This window comes from Anticarsia gemmatalis, chromosome 13 (assembly GCF_050436995.1).
Source record: "Anticarsia gemmatalis isolate Benzon Research Colony breed Stoneville strain chromosome 13, ilAntGemm2 primary, whole genome shotgun sequence".
Classification (NCBI taxonomy): Eukaryota; Metazoa; Arthropoda; class Insecta; order Lepidoptera; family Erebidae; genus Anticarsia; species Anticarsia gemmatalis.
Window position 1 is genome coordinate 330,383 of NC_134757.1, and position 20,428 is coordinate 350,810.

Genomic DNA, 20,428 nt, shown 5'->3' on the forward strand with positions numbered 1-20,428 from the left:
TAAGTAAATCTACTTACTTATGAAAAAAACAACAATGTCCTGATAAAAAATATGTTCGAACTGTTCGAAGGTCACAAATGTTTTTGCGTAATGTAAACCATTGCATGTTTCAATTTGTAATTAAAATGTGATTAGTCTTATTATTAGGTATTTAGAGATTAGAAACGCCGTTTTTAGCTCTTCTTATAATAGGCGTGTTTATCAAAACAAAATTATTGTTATAGATAAAATCGAATGAGGAAGAATAATAATCAATAAAGTATTTTTTTTGCAACTTTACATTTGGATAGCCGAATAGTTTAAGCATTTGTTTCCCATGCAAATTCGGGGTTTATAACTAAACATACTGATATACTTTCGAAGATATGATATGTATCTCTACCATTGTGTCGAAAGGTCGTGGGTTCGATTCCCACACGCAACAATTATTCGTGCTATCCACAAATATTTGTTTCGGGGTTTCGGGTCTGGTTGTACTTTGTGTACCTACGTTGTATGTATGATTGTAGAAATCCCCGAGACACAAGACCAATTAATGCGAGAGTGGTATTTAAAAAAAAAAACAAAGAAAAAAAAACTTACTTTAACAGTAGGAAACATCGTGCAGAAAACTTGCATGCTTGAGAGTAATTCTACTTTATCCATTGGATAGTCTTATCCCGCACTTGATTTTTTTTTATATAAATTACTTTAATTAATAGGCTTAGCTTGATACAGCAACTAAAGTACTAAAGTCAAATGGACTAAAATGTTTGCATTGTAAGTATATGATAATAATATGCGAAGAAGCTTGCAAAACTATAATATAAATTAGATAATCCTTGACATAGAATACATTTTAATATTCTAAAACTTTAAAACTAAACAGTTGTCAACTTACTAACAATATAGGTAGGTTGAAAATAACTTCAAAATTTAAATTTAAAGAATTTGGCGTGAAAATTTCGTGCTCTTATAGAGCCTAAGATTAACAGAAGAGAAGGGGTGGGTCTACTATTATTTAACAAGAGATGGACAAATTCTTGTGTTTTTTAATACAATTATATTTATTTTAGAATCTGCTGTGTTTGAAAATAAAAGAGACTGCGGTTATAAACTATCTATACTAATATTATAAGCTGAAGAGTTTGTTTGTTTGATTGTTTGTTTGTTTGTTTGTTTGTTTGAACGCGCTAATCTCAGGAACTGCTGGTCCGATTTGAAAAATTCTTTCAGTGTTAGATAGCCCATTTATCGAGGAAGGCTTTAGGCTATATATCATCACGCTACGACCAACAGGAGCAGAGTTACAGTAAAAAGTGTTACAAAAACGGGGAAAATTCTCTCTTATGTGACGCAAGCGAAGTTGCGCGGGTCAGCTAGTCAATAATATGGGTATGTAAAAAAAAAAAGTTCGTACATTTATTTAATACTAGCTGACCCGCGCAACTTCGCTTGCGTCACCTAAGAGAATGGGTCAAAATTTTCCCCGTTTTTGTAACATTTTTCGTTGCTACTCCGCTCCTAATGACCGTAGCGTGATGTTATATAGCCTATAGCCTTCCTCGATAAATGGGCTATCTAACACTGAAATAATTTTTCAAATCGGACCCGTAGTTCCTGAGATTAGCGCGTTCAAACAAAAAAACAAACAAACTCTTCAGCTTTATTATATTAGTATAGATTTCCGGGAAACGCTTTGCTTGACGTTTCGGCACAGGTCACCGCAGTGGCGTATCCATTTGCGACTAGCCTGCCTTGAAGGAAAATTTGTTTAAGGTTTTATACAAACAATACCTACATAAAGTCTCCCAATTTTTTAATGAGTATAGACCGACACGAACGCCTTTTGCTACGGTATCTACAGATTTCTTTTGTTTTTCACATTCCTATCGTCCTATTACCAATTCGACTACTTAAAAAACATTTCGTAGAACAATAGTTGGCCTCTTCTACAGCACAAACTACGCAACACGCAACTGGGATGACATTATTTATTAACGCCACGGATTGTCCTTGACATTTGATATAACGGGGTATCCTGAGACCAAACTGGTTGCTCACTCATCATTGTAAACACAATAACAATATTTGGTACTTACATACTTAATATCATGCATGTCTATTATTGTCTATCCAAAGCTGTAGGCAGAGGTTTATGAATACACACCTTTCGTTACTAACAATGTTAGTCCCACATAACAGGGGGCGAGCCTTTTACCATTTACCGGGCACGTTACTAAAGTCCGGGCTACGTTATTAAACCCGTTACTTTCCCTCTGCAGGGCAAGAGTCACCTCCGAACGAGGGAGAGGGTAGGCCTTGAGTCCACCACGCTGGCCAAGTACAAGTTGGGGACTTTGCAGCCCTCAATAAATGTATTAAACAAATTTTAGGCAAGGTTTCATCATCGCGAATGAAAAATATTGTAAAAAGAATTGAAAAAACCAAAAGTGGTTTGTTTGACACGAGAATCGATTCGGAGATTCTTGAGAAGCAGTTGTTTACGCTACCGACTGCGCCACTGAGGCGGTCAATCTGTGGTCTCTACTGGTTAATTGGTCTGTGGTATATGACCGCTTTATAACGATAGACGCGGACTAAGACGCGATTGTTTGTCCGCATAGACTGGTGGAGTCAGTGGGCTGCAAGCTCAGTACGATTCAATTTTAAATTGGTGTTAAAATAATAAAGCGAATTTGTGTTGTGGTTTGTTTTGAGGTGAGTTTAATTTCTTGTTTATATTTTTGGTAGGAAATATGATGGTAGTATTATTTTGTGTTGTGTGCTGGGTTCGAATCCTAATCAAGGTGTGTTTTGTGTAAACAGATATTTCATTTGATAAAAAAAAATAAGTTGTGGCATTTTCCTGAAGGTTGTGAAGTCCCTGTAGTAGTAATGCTTTTTTAATAAGTTCAAAACGTTTAAAAAGTATTTGTTTTTGTGAAAGGCTTATAAAGATTTGTATTAGCTTAGTAAGCAAAGCAGTCGTATTTGTTTATTTTGTTCTTGGTTCCAAGTTGTAAAGAGAGAACCCTATCAGATTTATCAAGTAACGTAATCAAATTCCAGTTTTTTCTGAAAATTTTCTTAACTATTTCCTGTAACCATTTCCATGTGTCGAGAAGTTTAGTTCACGAGACAGTTTGCTCAGTGTGCATTCGTAAATTTTCCTATCTTCAGTCTCTATTTGGTTACCGGTATTCCCTATCTTACGACCAAATAATCAATATTTACAATATGACAGTGACTGTTTGTTAAAAACTAACTGAACAATGAAAGTTCAATCTAAAACGGTAGCACCTGATCCCTGAGTCAACATATTACTACGTGCGACCTCTTCTGTACAATGTTCTATGTTTACAATAATGCTAGCTCCTATTACAACTACATAAGGTTCAATATACCTTCAGAAAATAGGGGAAAGTTACTGTCTTACACAAAGGACAAAATGTTCAGTGATAAAATTGCTTATATAATGCTGAAATAGGTCGATGGAGCATCAGACGAAGATGGGGGGCCAACGAAGACTCGTGCTTGAAGAGATCTTGAATGAGAAGCAGATCCACCATGTTCTCAAACAGGTTATTGGTGATACACCCTGGGATCTGAAATGGAGTGAAGTTAGACCAGCTGTTGATGGCATCGCTGGTTTCTTGGGAGACCATATGAAGGCTGTTCTCTATGTAGACGTTCTGGGAGAAATAAAAAAGGTTCATCTCTTCGTGAAGCGTATACCAGAGAATAATAAACCTAAAGCTGATTTCATTGATGAATTTAATTTCTATAGACGCGAAATGTTGATGTTTAAAGTCTTGGAAGAGATTCCTAAAGAAGGTGAGTGTTTCTAAATATTATGTTGTGACGTCACTGTTTATTTAGTAGGCAATGATTAGGCACCTGTGTAACTGGTTTGCGAACTGTTACACCGAATAGTAATGAGGTATTTTGTTTGTTTATTTTATTTCAAACCGACAATGTTATGTGTGCACAATATTTTTTGGCAATAAACGAAGGGCGTTTAGTGATTACATAAGTAAAGCGAATGGCCTGGTTTCATTGACATGTCTTAAATTTGGTCTATCTTTCTGTTAGTCAATTAAAATGTGACCTAGGTCTATTGCTTTAGTTGATTTTAAAATATCTTTGATTGCCTTTCTCTTTTAAAGCAGTTTCGGAGGGTAAAAAAAAAATATCAATATTTTGTATTTTCATCTTCAGGTCCGAACCCGTGGTGCGGCAAAGCCTACATCTACTCCGAGTCCATATTCGTGATGCCAGACCTAGCAGTCCAGGGGTACACCACCCGCCACTACCTGGACACCCTCGACACTCAACACATCTTCATCACCACCACAACCATTGCGCGCTTCCACGCAGCGTTCGTCAATTACGAGACGAAGAAAAGCATCATGCTAAATCGTCCGTACAATACGTTACAGGAATACGGACATTTGTTAGTAGAGTCTACCTTCTGTGACTCGCCTTGGATGAATCCATGTGCTAAATTATCAACCAGTTTGATTAAAGCTTTCTCATCAAAGCCATACCGTGATATGCCAGATATGGAAGAGAAACTACGAAAGCTTTTCTTGAAAGGTTGTTACAGTTTGAAAGAATATGAAGACACTGTGAATGTCTTGGTCCACAAAGACCTGTGGGTGAACAACATCATGTTTAAGTATGAAAATGACACTCCTGTCAATGCAGTATTAGTAGATTATCAAGCTTTAAGATACGGACCACCAGCTTTCGACCTAATGATCTTTTTATACGTAACAACAGACAGACACTTCAGAGATACTAAAGAAAAAGATGTTTTCAATCATTACTATACAGTATTTGAAGAAAGTCTAACAGATGATTCGAAGAAACGAATGGAAGGTCTTGGTTTTGATAGAGATAATTTCCTTGAATGGTGTGAAAGGGCAAGAATGTTTGGAATGGTTGAAGCTATAGGTATATATCCGTTTATTTTGATGGATCCTAAAACTGCGCAGAAGGAGTTCGATGACCCTGCAACATATGAAAAGTATATGTACGAGGATCGGTCTGAACCGGTGCTCGCGTACTCGATGAAGTGCAATGTGTATAGAGATAGAAATCTGGAAGCATCGGAGGAGTTTGTAGAGCGATATGTGCTAAAAGAATTGTGATATGTAGTTATAATATTGTTGTTTGTATTTTTCGTTAATAAAATTGTTTTTAAGTTTTTTGTTGTTATTTTCATTTATAACATTAGTGTGAGAAAAATTATCTCACTAACGGGTAAAAGATACCCTATTATTTTTATTTACGCAAGTGCCTTTTCAAAATGTTGACTATAACTACTTAATTTAAAAAGCTCTTTTGTGTGTTATTTAACCCCGAGAATATCGCTTCTGCTATTTTGGCATTAAAACTTCAGCTCTTTAAAATATTGATGTAGTATCTTCACTATTAGGAAGGGACCTAAGACTCAACCTTGCGTGACGCCATGTTCGCAGGCTTTCTAATAATCTTCATCTTTTACCCTCAGACTGCTCACTTAAATACACCACAGAGTTTACCTTGAATCTTACGTATCTAAAGTATAGACTTATATTCATAAGTCAATACTTTAGAAGAAAAACAAGAACATTTTAAAGCGCTCTCTTTTTATCATAATTGAATAGTCTTGGCAAAAAAACTATTCTACAAAAACCAAAATTAATAACTTCACGCCTGTTTTTTATTCAGTAATGATGATTAATGATCATAATAATAGGTACCACAACAATAACAAACATAAGTTTTTAGATCAGATGGGGCTTTCCTAAACTGGGCTGCTGGTAATAACAATAGGTTTTTTTTAAGAGGTAACTAGCATGTGTAGGTATATCTTATTTTATCTTAGGGGATGGTGATCCCTCAACCGTTGGGGGGCAGAGTTCCTCATCGGTAGAAGCCTGTAATCTTCTGATTTGGGGTATCTGCATCCGAGGAGATACATTGTTTTCCTTCCTTAAGTTTTACGTTCACATAAGTAATATATACTTCTGTAAAAGTTACGTTTTTACTATAGAGGTACTAAATACATCCCTTCTCAGTTAAATTAATCTTATAGAAAAATTAGCAAAAATGTATATTTTTTATCATCGTGCACACTACAAAGCCTTTGTCTTCCAAGTCCAGGGCATAGCTTTCCCCGTTTGCAGCAGTCCCTTTTCTGTGAAAGTCTTATCCGTGTATTTTTGACTCACTTAAATTGAGTCTAGTTTAAATAGTTTTAACCAGTTACTGTCTCACTCTAGGGCAAGAGTCGACTCCCGAGCGTTTTGGTGACTGCATGCTCTCAATACATTTTTTAAACAAATTTTAGGCAGGCAAGGTTAGATAGTTAATGGAGAAAACGTAATATCGTTTAAGTAAGAATGTTTATTTAGATCCATTATTTTTCCACCTACAAGTTCTTTATCTTTTATCTATTTTGGTCTCAACAACAGTATTATACAATATTTGTTTTACAACATACAAAGTTTATTTACTTGGAAAATTGAATCACTCCGATGTTTTGGCAAATATTTTGTTATTTTTATGTACTTTTGAAGTCTTGGTTTTTTAGAGGAAATAAAAGCAAACTTTTGTTAGGGTCTGTTTTTCTTTTGCTTATCAGATCGCAAACAAAATAATAACATAAAATAATAGAAAATTAGTACAATGCAACATAATAATACCTGTCGTTTAATTGTGGAAGTAATAAGTACCTAGGTTTTAAAAATAGTGTAGTATGAAGAGTAACCCACGCGGCTACTTTGTATTCTCTAATTATGCCTTTACTTTGTTATAACCTCAGAACAAGACTAAATCACTAACCCCCGGTTTCTGAGGTACATTTAGCGGTAGTTTATCTATTCAATAACAATACCTCATATTAAAAGAAAAAAACGTTATTGAATAGATAAACTACCCCTAAATTTTCCTCAGAAACCGGGAGTAAATCTTGTAATTGTATTCGTCGACGATATAAGGAATAGGAGTAGGTACTCTCATCTGCATAATTAGAAAGTATTTATTTCCAATCAAGAGTTTGGCTATGGTCCGAATCACTATTGTTTGACTATCCCTTGGCCTATAACATACTGCAAAGATAAAATTATTATTCGTGCCTTTTCACATGTTATACCGAATTTAAATTTATGAAGAGCCAGCTCTAAGCGATCTTTGAAGAGTTTTAAAGAATCTGCTTTGGATTGTTTAGTTTACTGCGACATTTTAATTATCATTAGGATCTGTTACTAAAGATGTTTTAAAGAAGTCAATTAACCAGACAATAATAACTGGCCCATTAATACATAGACACCAATTATTCAGGGTCAAATGTTTTATTACTGGTCACATGGCTTTACAAACAATTATTGAAGAGTTATAGTCACAAATAAAAACATTGTGAGACAAATTAGTGGTCCAGAAACAGCAATTATGTACTTAGTAAGAGCAATAATGAATTATTTATTATAAAAGCATCTAAACTGTTTTAAATGTTTTCTTGATTCCACAAAATTATGTTAGACTGATATGCTATTACATTTTATATCAGAGGGAGAGGTTCAAAGTCTATATGTAATGTTGTAAATGTGGATGTGTTTGTTAGTCATTCTTTTACGTCTAGACGGATGATCGAATTTGGTAGTGATCTGTGGAACGTAATAAATAGGCAGTTAGGTAAAGACATGAGTGGAGTATGAGAATAAGAGCGAATAATATAATTTTAACTAAGAACACCAACAAACCAGAATAATAGACAACATTCTTAACTTTGAGTGTCTACTATGTATTATTGTTATTTACAATACGCATTTATGTACTTGTTAAAGATAATATGAAATTATTCATAATTTCTAGTTATTATTTGATCAGTTTTTACATATCAACCTTCAACCTGCAAGAGCATAGTGTATTTTTTTACAACAAATACGTGTTTGTATTATTTAAGCGTGCCTCGAATCAATTTCATAATGGTAGCCCTTGACTGCAGTGTCACATATTTAAGGCGCTTTCAAGTTATGAATTTAGCACTAAAACAAACCTTGTTTCTAAGTCTTGGAGTAATGATAGACCTATGAGTAAAGCAAATGTTATTAAAAAGAACCCTTATTCGTTATTGACACTGCTTAGCAATTAAGATTTTGACATACTTCTCAGTAGACTAAATAACGAAGATACGAAGCCCATGAAATTATTTTCTTCATTGCTTTTCATGATTCTAATAAGTATGCAGTTAAAGGCATAAGTGGAGTATGAGAATAAGAGTTATACGAATTATAAATATCGCCCCCGTAGAGCGAAAAGTCATTAACTCGAGTTAATGATTTCTTTTTTTATGACACCATTGAAATCGCCATATTTTTCTCTAATTTTCTGTCTAATCCACATACCTGTAGCTATTATAGTTTTTGTTTTATAGAATGTGAAAATTAACCAGGTCAACCCTTTTGAGCTGAAAATAAAATGAGCAAATTAACTAATTTTAGTTAATTAATATTCATTTCTTAAGATTGTATCTAACCCATACTTAAAAATACCTAAAACGACTTAATTACTTTTCCCTTGAATTATCTCTGCATATTAAAATTATTATTAGCAATTGTAAAATCACTAAATGGATTTAGTTATTTTTCACATCGGTTCACGCATTTCATACTGCGTTAAAAATCACTAACTCTGATCAAAAATTAACTAACTCGAAATTATGTTACATATTTAAAAAATAGCCGAGTGGTATAAGTTGACACCTCCTACGCAAGTGGTCGCAGGTTCGAACCCGAGGCAACACACCAATGACTTTTCGAAGTTATGTGTGTATTAGAAATAATTGTCACGTGCTCCAACGGTGAAGGAAAACATCGTGAGGAAACCTTGCATGCCTAAAAAATTTGTTTAATACATTTATTGAGGGCATGCAAAGTCCCCAACCCGCACTTGGCCAGCGTGGTGGACTCAAGGCCTAACCCCTCCCTCATTACGGGAGGAGACCCTTGCCCAGCAGTGGGACAATAATGGGTTAAATTTATTATTTATTTATTATTTAAAAAATAAAAGTAACCAATTTTATATATTTTGATATTTCCAAGCGTTCAGACAATATTTTCTTAATGTAGTCTATATTAAATAAACTTTGTTATAATTTCCTTCATTTAAGACTATAAACGTAGAGATAGGTTACTGCAATCGTAAGTTATGAATTTTTATATTTTTAAAAACTTTGAACAGCCATATCTCAAAACAAGGTTTTTCGAGTTAATGACTTTTCGCTCTACGGGGACGATATAAGTATTTTGGGACAACTCACACACGGTCATGTGATTCCAAATTAAGCAGAGCTTGTACTATAGTGACCAGATAACTGATAAACATACTTACATTTTGGTAAAATAAATCTTTTCCACGAGATGTATTGACTTGTTACCCTACAAGGGGTAAGTAATTATTTCGAGAGTTAACAAATGTACAAATCACGGACACAAAGTTCACCCAGACCCTCAACAACTATCTGTGGGTTACACAAATCGCTCCTTCAATGCAAAAGGGCCACAACTAAAAAAAAAATGAAAATCGTTTTATTGCAAAAATGACACCTGAACCGACTATATTTTATAGTAAAAAAAAAACCCCCATCATTTTTGCTTATATTATGGCTGCACTGACTTACTGCCCTTTTTGCATTAGCTCACTTTGACAGGTAATGTCAGTGCAAAACAGCCACTTTGTGAGTTGCGCCCGGAGATTCAACGCAAATGCTCGTCAGTTGCATGAAAAAGTGCCACAATCCAAAATATGTCTGTGTTGGGTGCAAAATTTCAAGTTAATGTGATTATATTTTACAATACAAAACTGCCATATTTTGGAAAACGTCCTTTTTGCATTCTAACTATAGTATTTGTTACCATATTTCGTAATACAAAAGTGCCATATTTCTGAAAACGACCGTTTTGCATTCAAACACTAGTATTTGTTATTATATTTTGTAATATAACAGTAGCATATTTTGAAATACGTCACTTTTGCATTAAATTATTGTGGAAATTAATAATAATTTTTAGCGTGCTAGAATGGGAAGGCCAGAAATATGACCGTTTGGTATGATAATAATTTTAGTTTTCGTTACAACTTTAAAAATAAAATAATAGATTTTGATGCAGGCAAAGTAAAGAGGCACCCTTTCCTTTCAAATTCCTCTTTCAGGGGCTAGATCCGACCAGTCCTTTTCAAATGCGTCTAGATCATCCCGCCATCTCCATTTAAGTCTCCCGCGTCTGCTATGACCATCTTCTGGCATCCAGTTGGTAGATATGCGGGTCCACCTTTCCGAATGCATATGGATAATGTGGCCGGCTCAGTTCCATTTCAGCCAGGCGGTCTTCTCCCTTACATCGGCTATGCGAGTTTGGGAGCGCAGTATAGAATTTCGGACGTGATCTGTTCTTTTGATGCATAATATACTATGCTCCATCGCTCTCTGGCTCTTTCTGGTTTTCCGTAAGGGACCATGTTTGGGCAGCGTAGGTAAGGACGGGTAGTAGGTATAAACATGTCGACGAGCTTTCACTTCAGTGACAGTGGAAGGTTACCCTTCATTAGCTCTTTCCTGGACCAGGATCTCTTTCAGGCACTTGTGACACGTTTGTCCAACTCTTTGTCCCGTCGGTTGTTAAAAGAGGTTATCTGGCCCTAGCAAGTGTACTCGTCGACATAGTCTATGACGTGCCCGTCTACCTCGACCCTACGTTTTGTGTTGTTGGTCATAACCTGTGTTTTTGTACGGTTCTTAATCAGTTCAATCTGAAGGTTTGCCGTGCTCAGATCTTTGAGCATTGATTCGAGTTCGAGTGAATGCCGAAAAAGAGAAGAGGACTATGTCATCTACAAAACAATGGTTTGTTAACTGTTTACCACTTACAAGTTACAACTATGCTTTTGATTGCCATAACACCGCCAGGCTCCTGAAAATTTCTCTGAGGGTGCTGGTAAATAATTTGGGAGATAGCGGGTCTCCCTGTTTCATGCTTCTTTGGATTTGGAATGATATTGTTGTCTATTGCTTTGATGAGTTTGATGTATGAAGGTTCGATACTACATAGTATCTTTAAGTAGGACTTGGATGGAGTGATGATTCTATGGCGGAATGAGTAATGCTGTCAAAAGCTTTGGAATAATCCACGAATGCTCAATATAAAGGCTTATAAAACTCAAAAACCTTTTCTATTATCTTATTTCTTTAATACTCCTGCTGCACTCAGTCTACTCGTCACGTTACCCATTGATTGATGATGATGATTGATGTTTAATTTTACTAAATAATGAAAGTTACGCACAAAGTTGATCTCAATAATTTTACTTACTTAATAAAAAGTTAAGATTTTTTCATTTAGATTGTTTAATACAATGTTTTCCTGGTCTATTCAGTTATGGTTTTACTTAGTAATTATTATTAAACTTTTTGATACGGTTTTTTTTACCAAAAAAGTACAATTAACCATTTTTATTTGTAAAACTGTGTTTAATTTTTGACATATTTCTCATAATATTGGTTCAAATTTTGAATGCAAAAGGGACTTATATGCTTTTTTCTCTTAATAGGTAACAGCTATTACAAAGTTTATTTTGTAGAAAGATAGAGCTAAAAAATACGCATCTAATGATATATTAACATCTTATATTTAATAAATAAATATATGAAATGTTATAAAAAAACAGTTTCAAAAATTTGTTTTGGCTCTCCTGTAAAATTTATAGATTTCGATTTGTGGCCCTTTTGTATTCAAGGAGCGAAATATTAACATCATGTGTAACTTTCAACATTTACGTAGTTGTTCAAATTTGACTTTTTAACGATGTAGTAGATGTAACTGTAAACAAACGAGATTACAACAAAACCAATAACTGCTGTGATGTAAGCGAAATAATTTACAACCGTTATCATAACAATCGTGTATTTAATTAGAATTCTTTCTAAATTTTCCTATCTAAGTAATTATTTGTTTCTTATACAATATTTACGATACGTCAGTTGATTGTGTGCATAGACTCGAACTTGAAACACGAACAATGAACGTTTAATCTCACACAGTAGCTGCTTTAATACTTCACCAAACAATTGATATTTGCGACCTCTTTTTGCATGATAGTGTCTATTTATATTACCAATAAAGTCCACTTTTATTACCGTTACATAAGGTCGTATTCCGTTGCATCATTTGATCTGATGATATGAGAACAAAGGACAAAGGACTGGTAAATTAATAGATAAAGTTGTACTATATAATGTGGAGACAGGTCGGAGAAAAGTGAACATTCCAAAATGGTTGGGGAAGTGCGACGGTATGTGCTCGAAGAGATCTTGGATGAGGAGCAGATCCACCATGTCGTGAAGAAAGCTATAGGAGAAGGTGTGCCATGGGATTTGAAAGGCAGTGAAGTGAAACCAGCCATGGATGGTATAGCTGGTTTCCTCGGAGATCATATGAAGGCGATACTACATGTGGATGTTCAAGGAGAGACGAAGAAAGTGCATTTGTTTTTGAAGCGTGTTCCTGTGTACAACAAGCCTAAGGCTGAGTTTATTGATGAGAATAATTATTATAGACGGGAGAGGTTGATGTTTAAAGTGCTGGAGGAGATATGCAAAGATGGTAAGGAAAACGATTGTTTTTGAAGATCATATTGAATTTATTTATTTCCTAAAAATCTGAATATATGTCCAGATTATTCTAGTGCAATAATTCCTTATCTTTTCAATGAAATGCTACGTCCCACTTTACCAAAATAATATTTTAATGGGCTAGTTTTAGTTTCGTAATATTACTGACACTTATAATTACACTTACATTTCTCTTTTTACTTCAGGATCAAATCCCTGGTGCGTGAAAGCCTACGTCTACACAGACTCCATACTAGTGATGCCTGATCTCTCAGTCGAAGGATACAAGCCTTGCCACTACCTTGAGACTCTCGACACTAAACACATCTTCGTCACCACCACATCCATTGCTCGCTTCCACGCCGCATTCGTCAACTACGAGACGAAGAAAAGCATCGCCCTAAAGCGTCCATATGCAACTATCCAAGACCACGCTAAAATTCTCGAAGAACCTACATTCTGCGACTCGCCTTGGATAAAAGCCTGCGCTAAACTATCCGTGAATCTATTAAAAAGGTTTTCAACAAAACCCTACCGTGATCTCCCAGATTTAGAAGCCAAATTAGCTGAACTATATCTAGAAGCTTGTGACAGTTTAACAGAACATAAAGATACTGTTAATATTCTAAATCATAAAGATCTTTGGGTAAACAACATAATGTTTAAATACGAAAACGGCGTTCCTATCAATGCTGTTCTAGTAGACTATCAATGTTTGAGGTACGGACCTCCAGCTTTCGACTTAATGATATTTATATACCTAACAACTGATAGGAAATTTAGGGAAGAAAGAGAGAAAGATATCCTTGATTATTACTACTCCATATTTGTTGAAAATTTAAGCGATGATTCTAAAAAGAGATTGGAAGGTCTAGGGTACGATAAAGATAACTTTTTGGAATGGTGTGAAAAAGCAAGGATGTTTGGTTTAGTTGAGACTCTTGCTATTCATCCGTATATTCTTCTGGATCCGAAGACAGCTGAAGCGACATTTGACGACCCTGAAACGTATGACAAGTATCTTTACGAGGACAGGTCAGAACCGGTACTGGCTCATGCAGCAAAATGCGAAGAATACATGATTAGAAACCTGGAAGTCACTGAGGAGTTTGTAGAGAGATACGTACTGTGATTAAAGTTTTATGGAAACCGAAATGTGATCTTTACCTAACTATGGCTTTTTTGTATTTTTTATTAAATTTATTGGCATTCTAATATGCTGTTATTATTTAACTCTGCCTTTAATTAGATTAGTATTAGTTTTAATGAAAAGTAGGAAGAATTTACCCTTGATTATCTAATAGCAACGATTCACGAATAGCGTGAGATGCTCTGTGATTTAAGTAAGGCGTTTGACTTAGTCTGTCTTATTGCAATGAAGACGTACTAAGGCGTTATAAAAAGTAATATAAATCACTTAATATCTTTAAATGCCTTCGAGAAAATTATGATATATTTAGTTGATAGGATTTAGAACTTTGATGTGAAAGGTATATTATAGGACTATAGATACAATTTAAGGTCCTGGCCTTGTTTTGACCCGAGTCTTATATTTGTATTCACTCTCATAGTGTCACAAATTATGATAACTAATGTGTAATGTAGGTTTATGAAAACAAATACTCTATATATGTAAATAAATATATGATACAGTAAGTATGAGTAATTTACTGCGTGATTAAATACAAACTTGCACAGGAAACTGAAACTATAATGTCACAACTAAAAATTTTACCAACGCAATATCACTCGTATTTTTTTCATATAGAGTTCTATTTTGCCTGAACTATGCTTACCATTGTTATCTAATAACTATGACAGAATAGTAAACCAATAAGGATAAACGTAGCGTAAAAGATGTGCAGTTGAAGCTAGCGACAAAATGGCGAGCGTTGAAAGAGTTTTGTTGCTTGAAGATATTTTAAATGGGGTTCAAATCAGCCATATTTTGGAGCAAGTTATCAATGAGCCATATGTTTTACAAGGCAGTGAAGTTAGACCAGCTATGGATGGTATAGCTGGATTCCTCGGAGATCATATAAAGGCGGCACTACATGTGGAAGTGGGAGGGGAAATGAAGAAAGTGCAACTGTTTATAAAACGTATCCCAATGAAAGACAAAGAGTTTATTGAGAAAAATAATTATTTTAGAAAGGAAAAGTTGATGTTTGAGATCTTAGAGGAGATAAGGCGAGATGGTAAGTTTTTATTTTACTAAATGACATAAAAAAACATGACAAATATTTTTGTTATATTAAAAAGTGTTGAATGTTTGAGAATTTTTTTATGTAATTTTATACAAAAATTCATTTAAAAGTACCTGAGTGAAAATGTCTTCTTAGAGTTCTTCTCTTTTAACAATTCCTTCATTCTATAATTTATCAACGTGTTTAATCTACAGGGCCTACACCTTGGTGCGTAAAAGCCTACATCTACACAGACTCCATATTTGTGATGCCGGATCTCTCAATAGAGGGGTATAGCACACGACATTATCTCGATACACTCGACTCTAAGCACGTCTTCCTGGCGACCACGTCCCTTGCTCGTTTTCACGCAGGATTCGTCAACTACGAGACGAAAAAAACCACCGATGTAAATCCATACAGAACTTCTCAAGAATACGGTCATTTGCTAATAGAACCAACGTTTGCTGATGCTGCCTGGCCTAAATCTTGCGCTAAATTATCTGTTAACCTTCTCAAAAACTTCTCCAGAAAATTATACTCTAGCATCTCGGATTTAGAGCCGAAAATGGCAGATCTTTATGTTAAAGCTTATAGCAGTTTAAAAGAATATGAAGATACATTAAATATCTTACTGCACAAAGATCTATGGGTGAACAATATCATGTTTAAGTATGAAAATATCGTTCCTATTGATGCAGTACTCATAGACTTTCAGTGCTTGCGGTACGGGCCACCAGCATTTGACATTGTTGCCTTTCTATATCTAACTACTGATAGAAAATTTCGGGAAGAACATGAGAAGGAAATCTTTGATCATTATTATTCCATATTCATTGATAACTTAAGTGAAGAGTCCAAAAAACGTCTGGAAGGTCTGGGATATGATAAAGAGAGTTTCTTAGACTGGTGTGAAAAAGCAAGAATGTTTGGTCTGCTAGAAGCTGTAGGAATGTTTCCTCATATTCTTATGGATCCAGAAACTTCTGAAACGATGCTCGATGACCCTGGAAATGGGGAAGATTTTCAAGAAGATTGGTCAGAGCCGGTGATTGAATACGCTACTAAATGTGAAGTGTATAGAAACAGAAATTTGGAGATTTCTGAAGAGTTTGTTGAGAGATATTTATTAGAATAACTAATTGCAATATAAGTGAAATAAACTATTGATAATATACATGTCTTTTTATTATTATTTCGACTGCAGCTATTTATACTACGATAACTTGTAAAAGTAATCTTTACGGTAGAAGCATTAAAAGTGAAAAACCTTTAAAACTTTGTAATGAAAAGTATGGTTAGTATGCGCTTATAATATTTGTAACAACATGTTTTAAGTCATTTAGCATACTAAACTATTGTACTAAAATTTAAGTAAGCGTAGGACAAACGGCTGCTGTCAATTGAATATTTGATGGTGTTTTGGTATGCCAGTACCTAGCATCATTTAGTTGCCACTATTTCACATTTTAAACGATGATTGCGTAATAAAATAATATCAATTAGATATCTTAATAATCAATATTAAACAACACATATCAGTTCTTTGTTTATTCAAAACAAGAATCATGAACAATGAGCATTTGATCTCAAACAGTAGCTAACAAATACTATTTATGACCTTTAAAATAATTCCAACCAGATATACCCCTTATTACATAAACGAAAAGTTCAATTTACTATAACATATATACGATCTAACATCGATAGCAGAACAAACTAGTCTGTTTTAACATCTAGATAAAGTTACTCTATAAAAGAGATGTAGACATTTGAATATGAAAACTTCAAAATGGGGGACGATGCGAAACGTTTGGTTCTTGAAAAAATTCTGGACAAAGATCAAATAAGCCATATTCTAAAGGAAGTCATAGGAGAAGATGTGCCATGGGATTTGAAAGGTAGTGAAGTCAGACCAGCTATGGATGGTATAGCTGGTTTCCTCGGAGATCATATGAAGGCGCTACTACACGTGGATGTTCAAGGAGTGATTAAGAAAGTGCATTTGTTTTTAAAGTGTATGCCAGCGTGTAAACCTAAAGCTGATTTTATTAAAGAAAAGAATTTTAATATGAGGGAAAAGTTAATGTTTAGTGTGCTTGAGGAAATTTGTCAAAATGGTAAGTTATTTTTATTATTTTTGATAGGTACCAGTTAGTAATTGATTAAATGGAAAGTATTTTGATACTTATATACTTAAACGTTATCTTGTATTCCAGAAAGCAATGTTATTCAACTACCTAACGTTTTCAATAGTACCTATTAGATGTATGAAAAATATAATATATATTTTTATTCTTTTGAATAATTTATTCATTTTTTTTAAGAAATTTAGATCGAAAATACTTCATAGTTATTCTCCCTCTTTCCAGGTCCTAAACCTTTTTGCGCTAAAGCCTACATCTACACAGACTCCATTCTCGTCATGCCAGATCTATCTCACGAGGGCTACACATCACGCCACTATCTCGAAACTCTTGACACAAACCACATCTTTGTCACGGCCACTTCCATTGCTCGCTTTCACGCAGCATTCGTCAACTACGAAACGAAGAAAAGTATAAATCTAAAACGTGCATACAATACTTTTGAAGAGTTTGGACATTTGTTAACAGAAGCAACTTTCGTAGACTCACCGTGGCTGAAAGCTTGCTCTATCCTATCTGTAAATCTTTTGAAAAAGTATTCTACAAAATCCTACCGTAATCTACCAGATTTACAGTCTAAATTAGCTAAACTACATGTCAAAGCATGTGAATCTTTGAAGGAATACAAAGATACTTTAAACATATTGATACATAAAGATCTTTGGGTGAACAACATCATGTTTAAATATGAAAACGATACTCCGGTTAATGCAGTTTTAGTTGACTATCAATGTATAAGGTATGCACCACCAGCATTTGATATAATAGCATTTCTTTACCTTAATACAAACAGACGTTTCAGAGAAGAACGCGAAAAAGATGTCATTGATCATTATTATTCAATTTTCGAAGATAATTTGGACGATGATTCGAAAAAGCGATTGAAAAGTCTACACTATGATAAGAATACTTTTTTAAACTGGTGTGAAGAAGCTAGAATGTTTGGTTTAATGGAAGCTATAGGTATTTACCCGTTTGTACTCATGGATCCCAAGACTGCGCAGAAGACGTTTGATGACCCTACCACGTTTGATAAGTATGTGTATGAGGATAGGTCGGAGCCTGTGATGGCTGTGGCTGATAGATGTGAGATGTATAGGGAGAGGAACTTGGAGGTAAATGAGGAGTTCATTGAGAGATACCTGTTGAAGTAAATTTCGTAGGTACATTTGCTGTGGACATTGTTTTTTGTATTATTTGACAGTTGAATATATTAAATCGTGTTTTGTTATGTAACCGCTATGGATTTATTTATGTAGCGATTTTGTAATAGTTTGAAGATTTATCTAAGGTATCGAACAGTCAGACATTGTTAGAAGAATATATTTGTCAAACTTCAACTCGATCGAAACGAATTTTAAATATAATTTTTAAATAATCCTTCGCTGAAAGTTGAAAACATTTTGTGCAAAAAAACTGGCTACACTAACACCTTCTAAATTAAATATAAAAGAAACTTGCTCTAAATGTATATAATCAAAACATTCAATATAAGCCTTGTTTTCTAGCCAAAGCACACCAACAAAAACTCAATTGAAACCTAACAAAAACCTCTCATACAAGCGAAGCACACACTATAGAGAGCTGAATCATCTTCTATTTTTCACAAAGCCTAATTGTCATCTAAGCTTGTCATGTGCCTAGTACGGCTTGGAGATCAGTCTAGCTCGAAGGTAGGTGACAGCAGTGACGTGGTGGATGAGGCAAGCGCCGCCAGATGGTCGCGGACATATGCCCGCTGCCCGCTATGGGCACACCGGCCGGCTGGTTAGGGGTGACAACACCGATACGACTGACAAAAAGTTCTGGATAGATATCTTTTTTGGATGAAATTAATTAAAAAACTAAAAAAAAAATCGCAATTTTTAAGGGATTTCGTCATCGTTTGGCGCTAATGTTAATGTTACGTGATGTTGTATTTGTTTTCAACGAATAAATAACTATAATACTTTTTCTCGAAGTCCTCTGTTTCTTACACGTTAGTTTTTAATTTTTTATGGCTTTATGAGACTTCTGATAATCATACGCAAATAATTCTTCAAATACTTACTAGTAAATTACTTCATGTTCACTTACTAATATTAGTTCATATCTTTGTATTTTCATAAAAAGTCTGTGATCGACGTGCAATCACTTTAGATTCAGTCTAAAAAAACATTCAAGTGATTTCTTTAGCAAACTTATGCCGCCTTAAAGCTTTGCAGTTTAGCCAGCCCTGTGTATGACACAGTTAGCAATAGTATGGAGTTGTCACGAGTGTCCTTATCGAGAGAGCAAAACATCGCTAATGTGCGCGTTGCGATCAATACTTGTGTTTATGTAACGTAAATAGTAAAAGTGCTAACAGCTGCTCATTGGACGTGACTGAAGATTGAGGAGAAAGGAGCATAGAACTACATGGCTCTTCATGGAAATTCGCAAAAATCTGCTAGAAGCACGCTAAAAGTCGGTTTTTATAGTACGAAAATAATACCAATCTGCACTTCATAGTTGAGTTTTCAATGTTTGGTCCATTCTTATAGAGCTATGTTGTAGCAGTAAACAGCTTTACAATATGAGTACGAGAAGAGAGAAAGCTTGCGACCACGGTAACCTACGCCGAATTGACAAGAAAACAGTGTGCATGATTTCGTGTAAAATAGTAAATACACTAAACCTCAAAAGTTTTCAGTTCAATGTTGGTTTGATCCCAAGCTCCTGCGTAGATGCTTATTATTCGATTCTGAGTAATATCTAACAAAAAGTGGTCAAAATACAGCTGTTCCCATTTACAATTGCACTCAAAATGTCATGTTCAATACGTGTGTAAATTGTTATTTATGAGAGTTTACCAAAACACCTGTCTTCAAGGACTCCTAGTGGATTCCTTAGAGACAACTGTCACTTGGACAATATGCTGCAACAAGATATTGCGAAGTTAATAAAACAGATCGCTATTGGTAGAATAAAGGAAATTATTGCATAAATCATTAAATAGCCTGGAATTACATTTACAATTACAGCAAATTATCAATGTATCATTAAAAATAACTGGATGTTGGGAAATTAGACAACATTAGCAAGTTAGTAAAAAAAGTCTGGAGTTATTGAGATAAAAAAGGTTTGGTGAATAAAATGGGAAAAATTACGAGATCGAGTGCCCTAAAGACACAGTAACAAGACTACTACCTCGTTAAAGAATTAAAATAAGTACACACAATCAATAAACTTACAAAGTTGTATTCCTACCGAACTTTATCTTGCTTTTACATACTCTTTAACTTCACAATTTATCCCAAACAGAATACTCTACAAATAGCTACCTCAAGCTGTCCACGGGTGCTATAGAGTGTGCAATATGCACTGCACCTGTTGTGCAACAGACTCGGCAGAGCAGCCACCTTGAAGGGCGCCGAGTGACACCGGTTTGACACAATGAACCATTGTTTGTGACTGCTACTGTATTGCTACTGTTCACG

The 20,428-nt window shown here is 34.8% G+C and overlaps 4 protein-coding genes across 4 annotated transcripts; all 4 read left to right on the forward strand.

The window, feature by feature from the left end:
* Nucleotides 1-2,555: 2,555 nt before the first annotated feature.
* LOC142977908 (uncharacterized) lies at nucleotides 2,556-5,194 on the forward strand. The gene is made up of 3 exons (XM_076122037.1): nucleotides 2,556-2,700; nucleotides 3,470-3,816; nucleotides 4,201-5,194. The coding sequence occupies exons 2-3, from the start codon at nucleotides 3,474-3,476 to the stop codon at nucleotides 5,133-5,135; spliced, it is 1,278 nt and encodes a 425-aa protein (XP_075978152.1). The 5' UTR covers nucleotides 2,556-2,700; nucleotides 3,470-3,473; the 3' UTR covers nucleotides 5,136-5,194.
* Nucleotides 5,195-12,164: 6,970 nt separating this feature from the next.
* On the forward strand, nucleotides 12,165-13,852 carry LOC142978003 (uncharacterized). Its single transcript, XM_076122211.1, has 2 exons — nucleotides 12,165-12,629; nucleotides 12,844-13,852. Exons 1-2 carry the CDS (start codon nucleotides 12,299-12,301, stop codon nucleotides 13,767-13,769), a joined length of 1,257 nt encoding a protein of 418 aa, XP_075978326.1. The 5' UTR covers nucleotides 12,165-12,298; the 3' UTR covers nucleotides 13,770-13,852.
* Nucleotides 13,853-14,516: 664 nt separating this feature from the next.
* LOC142977711 (uncharacterized) lies at nucleotides 14,517-15,992 on the forward strand. The gene is made up of 2 exons (XM_076121785.1): nucleotides 14,517-14,835; nucleotides 15,039-15,992. The coding sequence occupies exons 1-2, from the start codon at nucleotides 14,520-14,522 to the stop codon at nucleotides 15,959-15,961; spliced, it is 1,239 nt and encodes a 412-aa protein (XP_075977900.1). The 5' UTR covers nucleotides 14,517-14,519; the 3' UTR covers nucleotides 15,962-15,992.
* Nucleotides 15,993-16,585: 593 nt separating this feature from the next.
* On the forward strand, nucleotides 16,586-18,930 carry LOC142978021 (uncharacterized). Its single transcript, XM_076122241.1, has 2 exons — nucleotides 16,586-16,943; nucleotides 17,196-18,930. The coding sequence occupies exons 1-2, from the start codon at nucleotides 16,616-16,618 to the stop codon at nucleotides 18,122-18,124; spliced, it is 1,257 nt and encodes a 418-aa protein (XP_075978356.1). The 5' UTR covers nucleotides 16,586-16,615; the 3' UTR covers nucleotides 18,125-18,930.
* The last annotated feature ends 1,498 nt before the right edge of the window (nucleotides 18,931-20,428 follow it).